This window comes from Crinia signifera, chromosome 3 (genome assembly GCF_055691185.1).
Source record: "Crinia signifera chromosome 3, ASM5569118v1, whole genome shotgun sequence".
NCBI lineage: Eukaryota > Metazoa > Chordata > Amphibia > Anura > Myobatrachidae > Crinia > Crinia signifera.
The window spans coordinates 268,681,365-268,699,534 of record NC_139219.1 but is presented as its reverse complement, the minus strand read 5'-3'; the positions used below and the strand labels follow the sequence as shown (position 1 = coordinate 268,699,534).

Here is an 18,170-nt window from a genome sequence, read left to right as displayed (position 1 = left end):
GTGCTGACTGTAAGGCGGCCGGCCGGGCTGCCTCGAAATAATGTAAACAGCGGGGTGGTCTCAATAGCGGCCTCTACGTCATGACGTCATGACGCGGCAGTGGCATGGCGTCAGTATGCAAATGACGTCCGCGGCAGCTGCAATGATGGACAGGGAGGGAGGCAGCGGGGTGGGCTCTATGATGATTAATGCAGTGATGTTCTGCAGCACCTGATCGGCCCACAAGTCCATCGGCCCTTCTGGCATTTGCCAGAAGTGCCAGATGGCCAGTCCGGCCCTGCTAGCAGCAATAAGTGTGGGGCTGGGGGCACAGCATTAGGGGGTGTCTGTGCACCCTTAACACTCAATGTGCGCATGCCTATGGTCGCTTTACACAAACACACCTCTTTCACTTTACACAAATACACGCCTCTGTCCCTTAAGAGGCTAGTTAGTACATTTGGCTGCATGTTTTTTTTTAAGTGAAAAGGTATGTGGGCAGACCCCATGGTGGCTTGGTGGAGTCAGCGACGACAGGTCTGTGGCAAGCGCGGGTTTCAGGTTGCTTCTGCGCTGACAGGCAGCAGCTGCTCTGCCAGGTTTCTGCTGCTTATGCAGGGGGCAGCTACCGCACCTGCCTGTCAGCGCAGAAACATCCCAAACCCAATCCTCCCCACAAAGCCTGGCAGCACTGGCTCCACCAAGCCAGTACCTCACCAACCATAAACCTCACCGTACGTCACTGACTCAGGCGGCTAATCAGAACCAAGCAACACAGATTGCAGTTTGCATGCTGAGCTGATGCAGATCACAGGATACGCTAAGGTAAACCATAGCACATGTGAAACACAGACAGGTCCGTGACAACTGTCTGTCAGAACCACATTGGCATCCACATTACAGTAAGATTACCAATTTTTGATAACATTAAACATCTTAAAATATTATGTGAACTGTAAAAAAATAACACAAAAATACAAATGTTACAAGCCACATCTTTCTATTTAATGATACATAGATTAGCATTGTATTCCATTCTAATTTCTTTGTTCTATCTGAATTTTGTTATCAGTCATTAACATCTATTGTTCCCAACATGTAATTAAAACTTAAGTAAATAGCATCTATTAAAATGAGAACATTAAAAAATGGTAATGTAAAAATCATCAATTCATTGTACTGTAACTTGTTATTTTGATACAATTAAATTATGCGTTTTTCAGCACGTAGTTGGCAATGTATTTTACAGCCAGTACAGTTTCCTCAGATGTGGGCTTGATCTGAGATTCGGGGAGAGTAAAACCATATCTTCCGGTGTCACGCAGCTCGAATGTGTAGGAGAATTTAACACCTGCGTCATATGCCCAGTCGTCGGAGCCGCCAGCAGCTAGGTCTGTGATACAAAGACATAATTACTTCCTTGAGCAAATACAAAATAACAACTGATACCACTTCATAAAACTACATTTTAATCTAGAGTGAAAACTTTTTTGGTGGAATATATCATAGATACAGATGTGGGGCAGGACGGATGGTGTAATGGTTAGCATTACTGTCTCACAGCACTGAGATCATAGGTTTGATTCCCACCTTGGTCCTAACTGTGCAGAGTTTGTATATTCTGCCCGTGCTTGCGTGGGTTTCCACCGGGTACTCCGGTTTCCTCCCACAATCCAAAAATATACTGGTAGGTTAATTGGCTCCTAACAAATTAACCCTAGAATGTCTGTGTGTGCGTGTGCATGTGGTAGGGAGCATAGATTGTAAGCTCCAATGGGGCAGGGACTGATGTGAATGTTCAAATATTCTCTGTAAAGCGCTGCGGAATATGTATGCGCTATATAAATAACTGCCAATAGATAAATAAATAAATAAATGTGTCCTCTTACAGCTTTTCCCCGTACGCCATGAAGCGCTTACTGCTATTGGCATTGTATTATACACAGAATGGCAATAGTTCAGCAGAGAGATTAGCAAAGTATCTGAGCATTATTGAACATAAAGTGAACGTTAGTTGTGAAATGCTGAGCTTGCGTCTTATAACCAGCATAGATACAGTATATGTGCTACTTTGCGTCATTGCTACAGTGAGGTACACTGCAAGGTCAATAGACGCTTTTAGAATCCTATGCACTTCGAGGGTATACTGAAGCACTGGTGGTGTTAATGTGTTGGTGGCCGCAGAGGACTCCAAGATGATGGCACCTCTTGTAACCACGGACATTTCTCCACTGAATATTTGTGTGTTTAAATGATACATTAGAACTGTATGCTGTGTGTGTGCCCAGTAAACCTTGTGAGCTAACGAGAGGAAGACTGGTTGTGATACCTGCAACTGGTATAAGATATAACAATTGTAACTTACAAATTGTTGAGCCTCCGGGTCCGTAGGTATATTTAGTTTTATACAATGACGTTAATGCTGCAACTGCACCCTGAGCCACTGCATTCTGAAAGAAACATTGGTGAAATTGTGTTAGACATATCATTTATATACTGTATGTATGTAAGTATATATAAGCTTCTACATGGTGACATGAGTGCTGTAAGTACTGTTATGTCGGAGCACCCAGCTGGCACTTTGGTGTCACCCCTTGGCAGGTGATACCTATGCTCCCACACCCGCGCACCCACCTTGTGATGCAGATGAAGATGATGATGATATTTTACAGTATCGTGTTTGGAAATGATTCTAACTAAAGTAATTATGTGTTATTACTATATAACAATTAATTGATGCGTTTATACATTGTTACATGTTACCAGTCACTGAATAGAACTTTAAAAAGGACTTACAGTATAAGGGCCTGTGCCCACTGTAATGAAAATACATGTTTTCCTGCATTTGTAGTATAAGCCTTGGAAGTGGGCAGAATAAATAAAATGACTACAATAACCCATAGACCCACCAGCAATTGCTCTTGCGGATGGTAGTGGTTTTGGTACTCTTTACCTAGAAGGGCGCCCATCGCGGGCATCGCATGCACTAAAAAATCACATGCAAAGCGACCGACGCGATGCCCGCGATTTCCCATAAGGAACAATGTTAAATGTCCCAATTGACCCGATTTTCCTGTTCAATGTTTCAATTGACCCGATTTTTCCATAGGAAACAATGTTAAATGGCCCACAGAGGCCAAATAGGCACCCTGAAGTGTGAAATGGCCCCCACAATTGTTAACGCCACCCCACGATCAACGTCAACCCGAAACGTGGCGAGCGCAGCGAGCCCACAAGGGGCGACGGTACGCGGACACCTTCACAGGTATACGCGTCCCCTCGCGGGCTTCACAGCTGTCCGCGTGCGCTCGCCGCGCTTCGGGCTCGGTGGCTCGCTGCGCTCGCCACACTTTCTATTCTCAACTCCACGCCGACGTGGATAGTGGGGGTATGAAAAGGTCGTAGGACGCGTACCGCTGCCCCTCGAGGGCTCGCTGCGCTCGCCACGCTTCGGGTTGACGTTGATCGTGGGGTGGCGTTAACAATTGTGGGGGCCATTTCACACTTCAGGGTGCCTATTTGGCCTCTCTGGGCCATTTAACATTGTTTCCTATGGAAAAATCGGGTCAATTGAGACATTGAACAGGAAATCGGGTCAATTGGGACATTTAACATTGTTCCCTATGGGAAATCGCGGGCATTTTTTACTAACGATGCCCACGATCAAAATCGTAGGCGCCCTTCTAGGTAAAGAGTACCGTGGTTTTTGTTGCAGAGTCAGGTTATGGCGTGTGTTATGCTAAATGTATTCACGTTCAATTCAAATTTTTAAATGTACTAAAGCCGCTCCTAGCGGCCTAGCCCCTTAGAAGCCTACAGTATGTCTTCTCTCCACAGCACTGATGTGTGGGGGATCTGACATGGATCCCTCCCAGCATGCCCTATGGCTGCCAGCAATGTGTGATATGTATGTAATGGCATGTCAGCAGTAACAATGACAATTCCAGTTCCTTTAGTTCCAGTTCCAGTTTATCATTATAATTTGATATTTTTCATACTCACCAGTTCATTGTGATCCTTGGCAACAGCATATGAGTAGGAGTAGGGGAAGAGCAACATCTGGGCATAGGAGTGGATGGTAATGTAGGCCTTGATGGAAGCAACATTGGCACGGATAAAGTTAGCAAGTGCTTTGGTTTCTCTCTCAGATTCGGGAGCGGAGCCACAATATGTATCGTCACATGCCCTTGTGGAGGCTCCAGCAGCTTAATAAATGAAACAAAATATATATATTTAAATAGTGTTATCATAAATAAACAGTACTTCATACCTGTATTTAGGAACGACTACATATGGAGCTCGATGCAACTGGATTGAGGTGGTGAAGAAGTGAATACTATTGTTGTTGTAAATGAGTTTCTCACTATACATAATGTGATTCTGTGGCACTTTATAGATTGTCCATGTGACGCATGTGTGTCAGCACCATTGCAAATCCAGACTTGCCTCCCACTTTGATAACCTCAGGACTGGATTACAGATTACATGGGCACGGGGCTGAAAATAATCCAGGGCTTCTTGTGAGGTGTGGCAAGTGTTGTGTGGGTGTGGCAAGTGCCATGTGGGGATTTAATCCCTTATACTATCAGCCAAGGATGGCTTCTTCTCAGGATGCTACCCCCTTTGTATACGTAGCTAGATGACCACTTTCTGGCCACATGCAGAAGTTTAAATAACCTGCCGCCTGACCTCCAGGTATTAGGGACCAATGATAACATGCCATAGAAATAGGCACATTCAGTAATGCTGGGCCAGGGATGTCTGTATGGGGGAATGGACTTGGCTGGCTCTTCCACACAGCTCTTCTGGTATCGCCAGTAGGAGCAAGGGATTGGCAGTCCCTCTCTGTAGAGGCCTAGGACTCCATTTCCGGCAGTCCCTCTCTTATGGCAGCCCAGCTGTCAGCCCCAAGGGGATATATATTAATCCTCAGAGAGTGATAAAGTAGAGAGAAATAAAATACCAACCAAACCACTTTTAACTGCCATTTTTCAAACACAGGCTGTAAAATGACCGTACTTGCACTATCAAAGCGGCCCCTTAAATATACAATATTCAAAAGAGAGCGGTCTTATTTGTAAGGTTTTTTTTAGACATGTTTCGTCAATTCGTCAGTTTCAGTTTGTTTGTTTTTTAAATCAAAACTGCATTGGCAAAACATGACTAAGATATTGTTGAAAATTTGCCAAACCACGTGTGTTTTTGTCAAAATTGTCTCCATATTCAACCAAAAACGGTGAGAAGTGACTATTTTTCTACTGCTATAAAATCTGTTAGGAAATTGAATATCTTCCTACGTCTCGCTAAATGTGTAAAAGTAGATTAATTGCTTTGGTTTGTAAGGAAAATAGAAATATAAGTTTAACATGCTGTATACTGTATGATGTATGGCTGACTGCATGGCCATTCGTGGGCTGTCATGATATCTATTTATGTGGAGGTCTGGGGCTATAGTCACATGCACTCCGTAGTTAGGGGTATATTCAATGCTGTTTAGGCGAGCTATGATTATTTTACATACTGTACATTACAGTCACATCTACTGTATCTACTTACTGCACCATCCAGCATTGAAGTTTCTGTTTGGATCTGTTCCAATGCATGTGGAGCCACTGTTTGCAGAACGTGTCTTTCTCCACATACGGTTCTAGAAAGAACAATTCTGAATTTAGACAATTGTACTATAGCCACAGTACTGCAACACCCGCTAATATTGCTAGACTACTTACTGTGGTCCAGGTGTACACATAACCATCAACATTCAGGACTGGGAGAACGTAGATATCCAGGTTGTTGAGGAGAGTAGTAAATTCTGCATTTGAACCATAATTGGTAACAGCCTGCAGTGAACAAAATAATAGTCATCCATGACAAGCCACTGTCACCTAATATCCTTTACCATTAGCTATTACTGTGGTCATACTATATAAAGATACTATAGCATGTATGTTCTTCAGCATTCCATGAAGGGTTATGCTATATGCTGCTATATAATATTATATATATATATTATATTATATAGCAGCAGTCCATGAGGAAGCACCTGTGTACGGTGCTAGTAGTGCTTCCACGGAGTTCGGACCTTATTCTTGTTGTTTATGCGTATGTGCAGTCACTAAACATCGCTCCCCTGTGTAAAAGTGCAGGGGGAGCGAATCAACTAGAATATGGTCCTAGGTGTAGAGAAAATGAACAAGGCAGCACTCCGGTCTACCTCAAATAATCACTCAAAACGATACATTTCTGTAATGTTTCAACGATTTAATGCAGCATTTATGGCTTGAAAAAAAGCTACATTAAAGCATTGAAACGTTGCAGAAATGTATCGTCTTGAGTGATTATTTGTGGAAGACTGAAGAATGGTTCCTTGTACCAGGTGGAGGGAATTTCGACATAGGATGAGATCGGTAATTATACTTACCTTCCCCCTGATCCCCCCTAACCCTCCCTGCTAGTGACTAACCCTATTTATTTATGTATGTATATGTTTGGCTTGAACACACAAAGCAGAGTGATTACATATCATTGTGGAGCAAGTCGTAAAAAACAAAGTTTACTAACCTCCTTCACAAACCACTGGCAGAATGCGGGACTGACCCATTCTCTTGCATGGAATCCACAGTCGATAAATATTGCCTTTTTGTTGGTTCCACTTTTCCCTAACTTCAATATAAGGAGAATAGCTCTTAAGAATTGTCAATAATTAAGCACATTAAACAGGATTATCATGTTCTCAGTATATATATATATATATATATATATATATATATATATATATATATATATATATATATATATATATATATATATAGTGCTGGGTATTTTAATGCGTTCAAAACGTGTTAACGTAGCAGCACTCTAACATCATTACAGAGACCCTGCGCCCCTCCAAAAATGGCCGCCACCACAGAGAAGTGGTGGCGGCCATACTCCTGCACCTCTAGCGGCTGTCTCCTTTGCTGCAGTGGCCATCTTTGGAGGGGCACTGGCTAATGCTGTCAGAAACTCTGCACCTTCAAGGTGCCAATCCCCCCCCTCTCCCCTTTTCCCGCAGTTCAAATATTTATTTCCCCCTGGGCTACAAACATTTAAACCCCAGAATGTTATCAGGGGCACCAGATACTAATACACCCCCCTTGCCTATCAGACGATGAACAGAAACCTATGGTACTAGCCCAGCAAACCCTCGCTTCCAAGCTGGGCCCCACAGCTGAACCTATCATACATTACATCAGGACTAAGCAACACCAGCCCTCCAGATGTTGATGAACTACACATCCCAGCATGCCTTGCATCAGTTTCAGCATGGCCATATAGCAAAACGAATGCAAAGCATCCTGGGATGTGTAGTTCATTAACATCTGGAGGGCAGGTGTTGCCCAGCCCTGCATTACATCCTCAGTCACCCATTATCTGCCTGTCACTCCAGCCTATTCCCACCATTTTTGCCTCTCCATCTCTTACCTCACACTGTACCTCTCTGTCCCCCGTCACCCACTGGCTCACCCTCTACTGCTTCCCTGAATCAATATCTCTCCGCCACCCTCTCTCTCCAGTCACACTATCTCTCATCACCTACTGCCTATCCCTGTCATCCTCTACATCACCCACTGCCTCTGCTGGAATTACCCACTTTCTCCCCATGTCACTCATGCCCTGGCATCACCCACTGTCTCTATCTATCACTCTCTACTGCCACCCTCTGTCTTTCCAAGTCACTCACTGCCTCTCCATCTCCCACTATATCTTCCTGTCACCCTCTGCCACTCCTCGATTTTCTATTTCCTTCATCCATTCTCTCATGTCACCTCTACCTCTCCATGACATCACCCTCTGCCCGTTATACAGATATGGCATGCTTGTTTGAGGCCAGGACCCATTGCTGTGAGACCATGCCCACTTTTCCAGGAGCATGTACGCCCGTCTTTCCCTGCTGTGGTGCCCCCCCCCCCCCCTATTTCATTTTGTTCTGGATCCGCCCCTATATGACCATGAATGCATTTGTAAATGTAATTGCTGAAATAGTTGTGGGTTACTTTACCTTAAGCAAGTAAATAGGACGCCCCTGATATGAGGTTCCAAGCTGGGAACGTGATACAATTCCTGGGTTCTGTGCAGCAATGTTAGCAGACCAAGCATTGATCTATGGGACAAATATGGTGTTAGTGCACAGAACTACAATGATTTATGTCCTACAATAAGAGCTGTGGTAGATAATCGTACCGTATCAAGGTCATTGTACTTCTCATAGCTGTGTACTGCACGAACATTGCTATCGCGCTGCTTTTCCAGGGCATCCTGCAGATCATCGATTAGAATTCTTTGGTAAAAATGGAACATAAGTTTAATCACTTTCTAAAAGGACACACATGGGCTCATTTAAAGACGAAAAAGAATCATAATTGCCCTTAAATTATAGGCGATACCAATGCAAGCGCTTAGAGCATGGTCTTGTATTGACACTTGGGGGTGGATAAATTAGTATGAGGTTACACTGGAACTGGAAAAACTAAATTTGAATTTATGTGGGTCTAGCCATCCCAGTAAACCCAAGCCTATAAACTGCTGGGGTATAATTGTATTTCTAAAATGATCGCCTGGATGCCCATAGCCTAACCCTGGCAGTGGCTTCAGCAGAGGAAACTCCAGCTGTACATCCTAATACAGTTGCTGCAACCAAATGAGGTTTTGGGTGCTGGTGTTAGTACAGTATCACTATTTGATGATGAAAGCCTTTTATTTAGCAAATTATTCATTTAAAGTTTTTTTGTTTGCACAATGGGCTTTATTAAGACCTGAGCACACGGCAGTGAATTTGCAGCGGGCAGTGACCAGGGAAATGCTGCCCCACTAGAGGGAAATGAATGTAGTCGCTGTGCAAACACACAGCTGGGAATTTATTCACAGCCAAGCAAAGCAAATATTTCCAAATCCAATTGTAAGCCGCTCACTATAGCATGATTTCTTCACTGGTCACCAATGAGTGCATGTGACAAGTAATTGGTAAGACAATCGCCTGGGCGCTGTAATTCTCGCTGTTTTGCTGCCTGTCCTACACCCTGTGGGGTTATTCCTAGGTAACCCGAGTAGTAATCTTGAAAAAAGGGGTTTGTTGGATGTGGGATATGGCGCTACACCGGGTCAAGCACGATATTCGAGTGGGGATACTTAGCTTAGGTGTTTCTGGGTTCTCTTTTTCTCCCTCTTGATTTTTCCTTCGCGTATTTTCTCGTCAGATTTTTCAGGAGAAAAACAGAAGGAATAAAAATATTTAGGGTTTGAGCGGGGGTGGAATTTTGTTTCCAAAATACTATTATTCTTGTCCCAGTTTTCTGATATTTCTCACCTCACTTACATATGTATGTAGTGAGGGTAAGCTTATCTGGGTTTCTTTTTGTTGGGTGGTGATTAGTGAGAGGCGTACCTCACTTACACGTTTCTGCACATGAACACTCTCATCAAGGTATCTTTATCAAGTAAGCTGCGTACCAGTACTCACGATTGATAGTGTGTGTACACGTGCATCAAGGTATCTTTAATTAGTCCAGGCTGACTTCTTATCCAGTAAAAAAAAGGTTTTTATTTTACAATATAAAACTCTAAAATATTTTCTTTAAAACGGAATTCTAGTATAATCCGTACGTTTCTACCGTCTGCTGGTGGAGGAGCACTGTTGTCCCCTTTGGGAATAGGGCAGGATTAGTCTTGGGCCACTGACCGGTAAGTGGACTCCGCAACTGTGAGAAAAAATTCTCTCTTTGTCCTACCTTTTTCTCAGGGGGAAATCAGGTTCCTCAAAAGAGCTTCCAGCAGAGAGTTAGAATCCAAGGTCAACTCAAAAGCAAGTCCTCCTGCCGACGCGTTTCGAGATGTGCATCTCTTTGTCAAGACAAGAGAAAAAGGTAGGACAAAGAGAGAATTTTTTCTCACAGTTGCGGAGTCCACTTACCGGTCAGTGGCCCAAGACTAATCCTGCCCTATTCCCAAAGGGGACAACAGTGCTACTCCACCAGCAGACGGTAGAAACGTACGGATTATACTAGAATTCCGTTTTAAAGAAAATATTTTAGAGTTTTATATTGTAAAATAAAAACCTTTTTTTTACTGGATAAGAAGTCAGCCTGGACTAATTAAAGATACCTTGATGCACGTGTACACACACTATCAATCGTGAGTACTGGTACGCAGCTTACTTGATAAAGATACCTTGATGAGAGTGTTCATGTGCAGAAACGTGTAAGTGAGGTACGCCTCTCACTAATCACCACCCAACAAAAAGAAACCCAGATAAGCTTACCCTCACTACATACATATGTAAGTGAGGTGAGAAATATCAGAAAACTGGGACAAGAATAATAGTATTTTGGAAACAAAATTCCACCCCCGCTCAAACCCTAAATATTTTTATTCCTTCTGTTTTTCTCCTGAAAAATCTGACGAGAAAATACGCGAAGGAAAAATCAAGAGGGAGAAAAAGAGAACCCAGAAACACCTAAGCTAAGTATCCCCACTCGAATATCGTGCTTGACCCGGTGTAGCGCCATATCCCACATCCAACAAACCCCTTTTTTCACCAATGAGCGCATACTCGGCGGCTGTAATGAAATCATTCAGATCGAAGCTTAAGCTGACGTCACACACCCTCCTCTAAAACGCAAGTGCATGCCTGCATTTTCCCTTTATTCTGGCACACCTGCGTTTTTTGCACGTCCATTTATCAACCCCAGATGCCAGCTTCCTGTCAATCAACTTGAAGAAAAAAGTAGCAGGATTTCATCACTGGAAGGCATTGCACACACGCATTGCGGCCCAGGCTCATGCGCATTCTATCAATAATAACTCACTGTGCGACTTCGCACAGCAGCAATCAGGTCTGAATTGGGCCCGATGATGCCATTCATCGACATCACGTTGATCCTGGTGAATGATGTATCATGTATAACATGTAGAACTCTCCCTGCATATGTTACATCTGCCCCTCCTGCAGTGCACATGGTTTTGTCTATTAGAGAGAATTTGCTTTTGCAAGTGAACCAGAATCAGGCCCATAATACAGAAGAACAATTGTAGAGATGATTTTTCAAGCTTGCAGTAGCATTGCATTGTCTTGTGGGCACTGACCTTTTGCATAATTATGTTTTGTGGCACTGGTGTGTGGGATAATTCTGTATTGGGATTACTTATGTGTTGTGTAATTATGTTTTGAAGCATTGATGTGTGGCATGTACTGCAGGCACTGAGGTGTTGCAAACACTTGACAAATTGACCGGTTTGTGAAATGGAAAATGAGGACAGGCGTTTGGTTTACTAACTTTTAATTATTTTAATAAATTTTTTGTTCATTAATCGTTGTTGAAAATGGGATGGGGGGGTAGTACTATGAGAGTAGAGACAGTGGCGTAACTACTGTAGGGCAGCCCCAGCTGCCGCTTGGGGGAGCAAGTAGCAGCAGGGTCTGTGTGGGCGCCATCACATGCTGCTGCCTGCCGCTGCCCACTGACTGAGCACCGGAGGCAAGTCAGCTGCAGCGTGGCAGAGACGACAAATCTCCCCACTGATTCAATTGACTGTACACAGAGCGTGCTATTGGCTACTGTGTACAGGATGGGTGGGCGGATTGGCATGCTAGGGCGCCCAGGGAATGCGTCGAAGCCAAGGGAAGCAGCAGTGTCTGCTGGTCTCTCTTCCTCTCTCCTGCTTCAGCTTCTCCTTTATGCATGTGACACCATCACGTCACACGCTGAGGAAAAATGCTGGAGGGGATCCCGGGGGGCGCCACAAACTTTTTGGCAGGGGGGAGCAAAATTTATAGTTACGCCACTGAGTAGAGAGGAGTAATGAGTAAAGAGGGGATGAACCATCATTCATTTTCAAACCACTCCGCTTAAAAGGAAAGTAAGGATCTGGTACACATTTGTCACGACACCAGCAGCCATGTTTAGTCAGACATTCTAAGTCTGCCATAGGGCAGGTGCAATGTCCAACTGTGTTTGCCAATGGTCTACTAATAGAATAAACTTTGTACGCACATCTTGCTCCCATCAAAATACAATGCCTATCAGCTACAGCATCAGCATAAAGACTCTACTGTCATACTGGCCACCTTTGAATCGCAGACAAAAGAAGCGAATGCTTGGTATTCTTAGCATAAAATACAACATCTTTTTGTAGCATATGCCCACAAGCTTTTACCTATAACCATATTCAGACCTGACATTTGCTCCTCCTTACACAGAGAGATGTTATAGGGGAGTAAAGCAGCATGCAAACGCAGTCCAAGTACACGGTTGACAAGGATGCATATTTATAACCAAGGCAGCATCTCTGTGCAAAGCCTATCAGTATTTATGTCACTTACAGGTGTCTGAGAACTGGTGCAAATACCAGAGCCATAAGAAGGCTGCCCTGTGCTGGCCACACCCCCTGACCGACGCAAAAAGAAGGTGGGGTTATCAGACAATGGGCCAGATGCACTAAGCTTCAAAAGGGATAAAATGGAGAGTGATAAACAACCAACCAATCAGCTCCTGCCTTACATTTTTCAAACACAGTCTTTAACGTGACAGGTAGGAGCTGATTGGCTGGCTGTTTATCACTCTCCATTTTATCACTTTTGAAGCTTAGTGCATCTGGCCCATTGACTTCATAAAGGGTGTAAAACCATGGGCACTGGTGAGTGCTGCATTGCCTGGAATGTCCTGAGGACACTCAAGGGGGCTGCAGAGACTGCAGCCCCTGGAGCATATAAAATTGCCAGCAACTATGCCGCCTATAGAGCCCAGCATCAGCCCTGGTAAATACACACTGACAATGATCATAGTAACCATAGATGACTAGACACCTCTAATTGGCAGATTGCAGAGTTACCTCTGAATCTATCTTCATTGCATGTACTTATATTATATGATTTTGTGCAGAATACACTTGAATTGTTTTGCTACTTTCAACTTTTTAGACTTGATGGGTTATGGATTTTTGTTTACAATAAGTTTTGATAGCAAAACTGTGTTATGCTATTACACAAATGTATGTCAAGTAAAATGATGCCTTTTAGAAAATATTAGCTCCAAAGCTCATCTTACTCATAGGGCATTCCACTTTGCTCAATCAGGGCCTGAACATCATAGGAAACATGGCTTTCAGCGCGGAAGTCAGCTTGTTTGCCTTGTGCTACAAGGTCTACAGAGTCAGGACGCCAGAAGTCAAGCTAGAACAGAGAAAAACAATGAGCGGACTGAGAGCATATCTATGCAACTGCTGCTTAAATAAACCTAACCTAAAATATCCAACAAAGATATATGTAAAATCACTAAGGGGAGGTATTCAATCCTGGATTCCGAGTATCGGAACGTCACGATAGTCGGAATCCCAGGCCGGAACGTCCCGACAGTCGGAATCCCAGGCCGGAACGTCCCGACAGTCGGAATCCCAGGCCGTTTTCTCTCAACTGCAACATGGCAGCCGAAATTCAATGTTAAAAAGTGTCAGGAAGTCCATGATTGACGAAAACAGCTGTGGATTGTCAATAAAGTCAGTGAATTCGACAACCCGCGGCCGTTTCTGACCAAACAGATCGGACTTGTTTTGAAGATCAATGGTTTCAATGCTGTCGGAAACAGCAGCATTGAAGAGGCAAGGGCCGCTATTTCTGCTGGTGGAAAAAGTGGCCTGGATTGAATACCCCCCTAAATCTAAGTATATAACATTAATAGTATATAACATTCCACCATCTGCATCTATTTTCCTGCACACTTATAATAAATTTTCCCATATACTGTAATTGGAGTAATACGGTTAATTGAGTGAGCTTAGCTCAGTTTTCTATTTGAGGATGACTAATTACTATTTTCAAAATATTTATCTGCATGCAAAATGAGCACCTATCTCCAACCTTATAGAGCAGAACTGTTTACAAGCCACAATGGTTCTTTCTGTGTTTTTTTATTTTTTATTTAATTTTTTTGTTATTACATTTTTTATTATTTTAAATTTTTAATGTTATTTTATACTTTGTATCTTTAGATATTTCCAACTAAACTACAAAACTACTGTACTATTATTTAATATGTAATTTACCTTATTGTAATTTATTTATGATATAGGAATTGCTGACTTGTGTCATCGCTCCTCTTTTCTTCTTCATGGTTTATATCATTATTACTTTATTTACGTTGGTCTGATAAATGGGATACTGTATGTGCACAGCAAATACCGAAGCGTGGGTGATCTAATCTGTAACCGAGCCCATGTTTATTATCTGTGATAGTAAGGTGTACACACGTATGTAAATGGAGAAAGTATAGTCTGGAATCTTATCCCCACCGAATGATCTGTGATAGACTGCTGCTGAAAAGGAAATAAGTAAGATAGATTGGGGCCAGTGAAAAGAGTGCAGAAATGAGCCAATGGAAAAGTGCTCATGGTATTGGCAACATGGCTGGCTCTACCATTAGGCAGCTGTCTAGGGACTCCAGAATCCGGATGGGCACCCCTGAGACTGTCTCTCACAAAATGAAGGATTAATCTGAGGGAGACATCCTTTTGAACTTAGGGGGTGATTCAGGTTTATGCTCTATGCAGCGTATTCGGTCTTGTGCCTCCATATTGACGAATATACGCATGTGCAGACCCAATGTGCGAACACCTTCGGTGAATAACACAATCGCCGAGACGTTCGTACACAGTGGGGCAGGAAGTGGGCTGGCAGGGGGCTGTCGCATGGGGACGCCCAGCGTTTCCAAGGGGTGACCACAAAAATTGTGGGTGCGCCCAGAAAAACGCTGGACTTCCGCATGCAAATGCAGACGTGGCGAAGCCTGCATGGGGCAGGAGGCTGACATCAAATGACCTGAATCAGACCCTTATTGCAAATGGCAGGAGTTGAGTTTATAAGACGCCACCGCCACACTACCCTGAGATTCTGGAAAGTCGGTATTGGTGCGTGATTGGTGGTGGGAGCAGTATGCTGAGGTTTTGCCTACGATGCTGGATAACCTTGCATCGGCCCTGACGGCATCAGCTGCTACGTATCATTTTATAGAACAAACTTAGTTAATGTTACTTTAAAGTTGATGAATTGTCATGGGCAGCCACTCTTTTCACTGCTTCATAAACAGACCCCATTGTACAGTTCCCCCTCATATTGTCTGAACTGACGTTTTCCTATCACAAAGCCCCGGACTGACACAATATATGACGACATTGTTGCTTAGTGAATTATTATTTCTATTACACAAGGACAGAAAAGTTTGAAGTCTAATTTACAGTTCAGATGAAAGAACAGTGCGGTAGGCATAGATGAAAGCATCAAGGTTAAAACAATTGAGCTCGATCTTAAATAAAACTCTATTAACATAATGATGACTCAGAAAACCCATCAGATATTCTAAGGGCACTTACAGATGCAACAGAACAATGATCATTTTACATGAAGCAATATTTTAGTGTAGGCATATACTGTAGCAACAGGTTTGTTCCCTGAGAAGTGAAAGTCACGTATTGCACAGAAGTCGCTATATAATTATTTACAATCTAAACAATATACTGAGCTGAAATGTGCCTAATTGGGGGTGTAACGCTGCCATTTTCCAGGAGTGTCCCAGAAAACGCAGGAGTTACCTGGCTGTTGGGAGGGGGAGCCGGCCCGCTGATGACAGCAGTAGCCTCCTTCTCCCCATGGCCTTGGTAGCACTGGGTGAGTCTAGAATTACTCAGCACTGCCAGCAGGAAAAAATAATTTGATGGTCAATGATTTTCCCCCTGTGTGCACAGCTGTGAACGCATTTGCAGCCATGCACAGTGGTGGGGGGAGGGAGCTCAGCAGGGCAATGTTAACCTGCACACTGGGCTCCAAATGCTTGCAGCCCAGCAAGCAGATCTGAATAGGGCCCTATATCACCGTAATACACATTAAGCATTACTGATGACTTTTCTATGGCTCACTTGACTAATGTATAATTACATTCAATACTCAAAATGAGTAATATACTAACTATAATATCATTCTTATACAAGGGGGTGCGAGTAGAGACGTTTTGGCTATTTAAGATGTATAGCCTTGAGAGGAGAAGTGCGGCATTGGGAGGTCTTTAAACATTAGCGCCACATAGGAGAACACTGCCCACCTCTCTACTCATATAATATCATTGTACTTGTGAGCCAGTGGTGCATTCCATTCCACAGAGATAGTTACAAATGCTAAATACAGTATTGAGATCTAATTTTCTCTTCAGTGGGAAACAATGTGTTAAACAATTTGTATGGCAGCATGAAGAACGCGGACTGATAGAAACCTATTCTGATCATTATATACCGATGGACCATGCTGAGGATCATGAAGATCACTAATGAGGTGAGACCATGATCACCACAAGGCTGAGTAAGCATCATCATTTCTTTATGGCTGGAGGTCCTGACTACAACATAGTTCAGGATACTGATCATGGCTACTGATGTACAGCAATAAGTGCATCATCTCACCAATAGGCTTATACATAACTTACATACAGTACTGATTAAACAATCTAAAGCACAACACTATTAATTCATATTATTTCATTCAACCTACTTTTGCACTTTCTGCAATGGATTTAAGGAGTTGTATATGTTCAGCATTCTGTGGAATCACACGGAAGACTTTCTCCCTTAAAGTAAAATAGATAATAAATGTACACACCTGCAAGCAATTTTCTTATATATACATTAATTTTTTTTACAAATAATGTCTTTCTTACCCATTAAAGCCTCGTGGTTCGGCAGATACTGCCGCAATACTCACAAAAATGAGTATGGTCCACATGGTTCTAAAGTAAGGGACAATTAGCTGTGTCTCTCATTTATATATGTTGGCAAAATTGATTTTCTAGTTTATGATTTGCAGGAAAAGCCTCTGTGCTCATATTTTTCCATGATTGATTAATTATAGCTCTGGCCTTGTTGTATTTACCGAAAGACTTGTTTTCTGTACACCTGTAATCTAATATTTCATGGCCAACTTGTGGAAATAGAGCATTACAGTAGTCACAGAATGGAAATGCCTCTACTTTTCTGAAACGTTCTGTGAGCTCTAGACACAATGGCCCTTATTCAGATCTGATCGCAGTACAAATTTGTTCTCAAAATGGGCAAAACCATGTGCACTGCAGGTGGGGCAGATGTAACATGTATAGAGAGAGTTAGACCTGTGTGAGTTATTTTGTTTCTGTGCAGGGTAAATACTGGCTGCATTATTTTTACACCGCAATATAGATTTCAGTTTCAACACACCCCACCCAAATGTAACTCTCTCTGCACATGTTACATCTGCCCCACCTGCAGTACACATGGTTTTGCCTATTTTGAGAACAAATTGTGTACTGCGATCAGATCTGAATAAGGGCCAATATTTGCTGTATATCAGTAGTGAATGTTCTATTTGATTATCATCAGCTTTGAATGGCTGAAAATACTTTACATACAATTGACATTTTGCTTGATGACTTGTCCCACATAGAAAAAAATATACTGTATGCATCAACAACCTTATAATGATAAGGAAAATAACAAAGTGTATATTGAATGTAAAACAGTGTAAGAATATTGAGTGTAGAACAGTGTGCAATAAAAATACTAATGCAAATTTTTTTTTTGGAAGGATAGACAGAAAGTCTGGCACTTGAAATCGGGCTTGGTGCCAATTCTAGATTAAGTTAATTGGCTAGGGCCAAATAATAGGTCTCTTCCTGAGAATTATCTATAATAGGGGCCCAATTCAGCCCTGATTGCAGGTTGGTTTGCAAAGAAGCAAACGAAAGACGAAAAATGCTTTGTGGGTGCACTCTTAATGGATTGTAAGTGAAATTATTTTAACTTTTATTGTAGATTCGTTAAAATAGAATTATTTTCTTTTCAAATACGAATATAAATGAATGTCGTGTGACTGGCTTGATAGTCCACTTATGCGTGGATCACAATTTTGATTTTTCATTTGGCGCATCACGTCTTGTCAACATTGATGATTGCACAATGTGATCATAGGCGAAAATAGTGGTCCCAGTTTAAATCAAATACTCAAATGTGATTGGTGGGACTGGTTATCCCTAGGTAATTCTACATACAATAGTATGTTGCTATTATGGCTAATAGTACACAGTTTGAGTGCTTCTGTTAGTTGGACAGAGAACCCTTCAAACCATACAACGTGTTCTCCAGGG

The 18,170-nt window shown here is 42.6% G+C and overlaps 1 protein-coding gene across 1 annotated transcript; it reads right to left on the bottom strand.

Annotated features, from left to right (window-relative positions):
- Window positions 1-962: 962 nt before the first annotated feature.
- On the bottom strand, window positions 963-16,777 carry CPB1 (carboxypeptidase B1). Its single transcript, XM_083178021.1, has 11 exons — window positions 16,713-16,777; window positions 16,547-16,622; window positions 13,062-13,186; window positions 8,203-8,299; window positions 8,021-8,122; window positions 6,541-6,642; window positions 5,709-5,819; window positions 5,536-5,626; window positions 3,982-4,184; window positions 2,345-2,429; window positions 963-1,372 (listed from the first exon to the last, which is right to left on the bottom strand). The coding sequence occupies exons 1-11, from the start codon at window positions 16,775-16,777 to the stop codon at window positions 1,188-1,190; spliced, it is 1,242 nt and encodes a 413-aa protein (XP_083034147.1). The 3' UTR covers window positions 963-1,187.
- Between the last annotated feature and the right edge of the window lie 1,393 nt (window positions 16,778-18,170).

Excerpts from the sequence above, each read along its gene's own strand:
- CPB1 (XM_083178021.1), bottom strand. The coding sequence starts at position 16,777 with ATGTGGACCATACTCATTTTTGTGAGTATTGCGGCAGTATCTGCCGAA. Across the intron at positions 8,123-8,202 it reads AGTACAATGACCTTGATACG|ATCAATGCTTGGTCTGCTAA; the intron begins GTACGATTATCT and ends TTTGTCCCATAG. Across the intron at positions 6,643-8,020 it reads GTCCTATTTACTTGCTTAAG|TTAGGGAAAAGTGGAACCAA; the intron begins GTAAAGTAACCC and ends CTTATATTGAAG.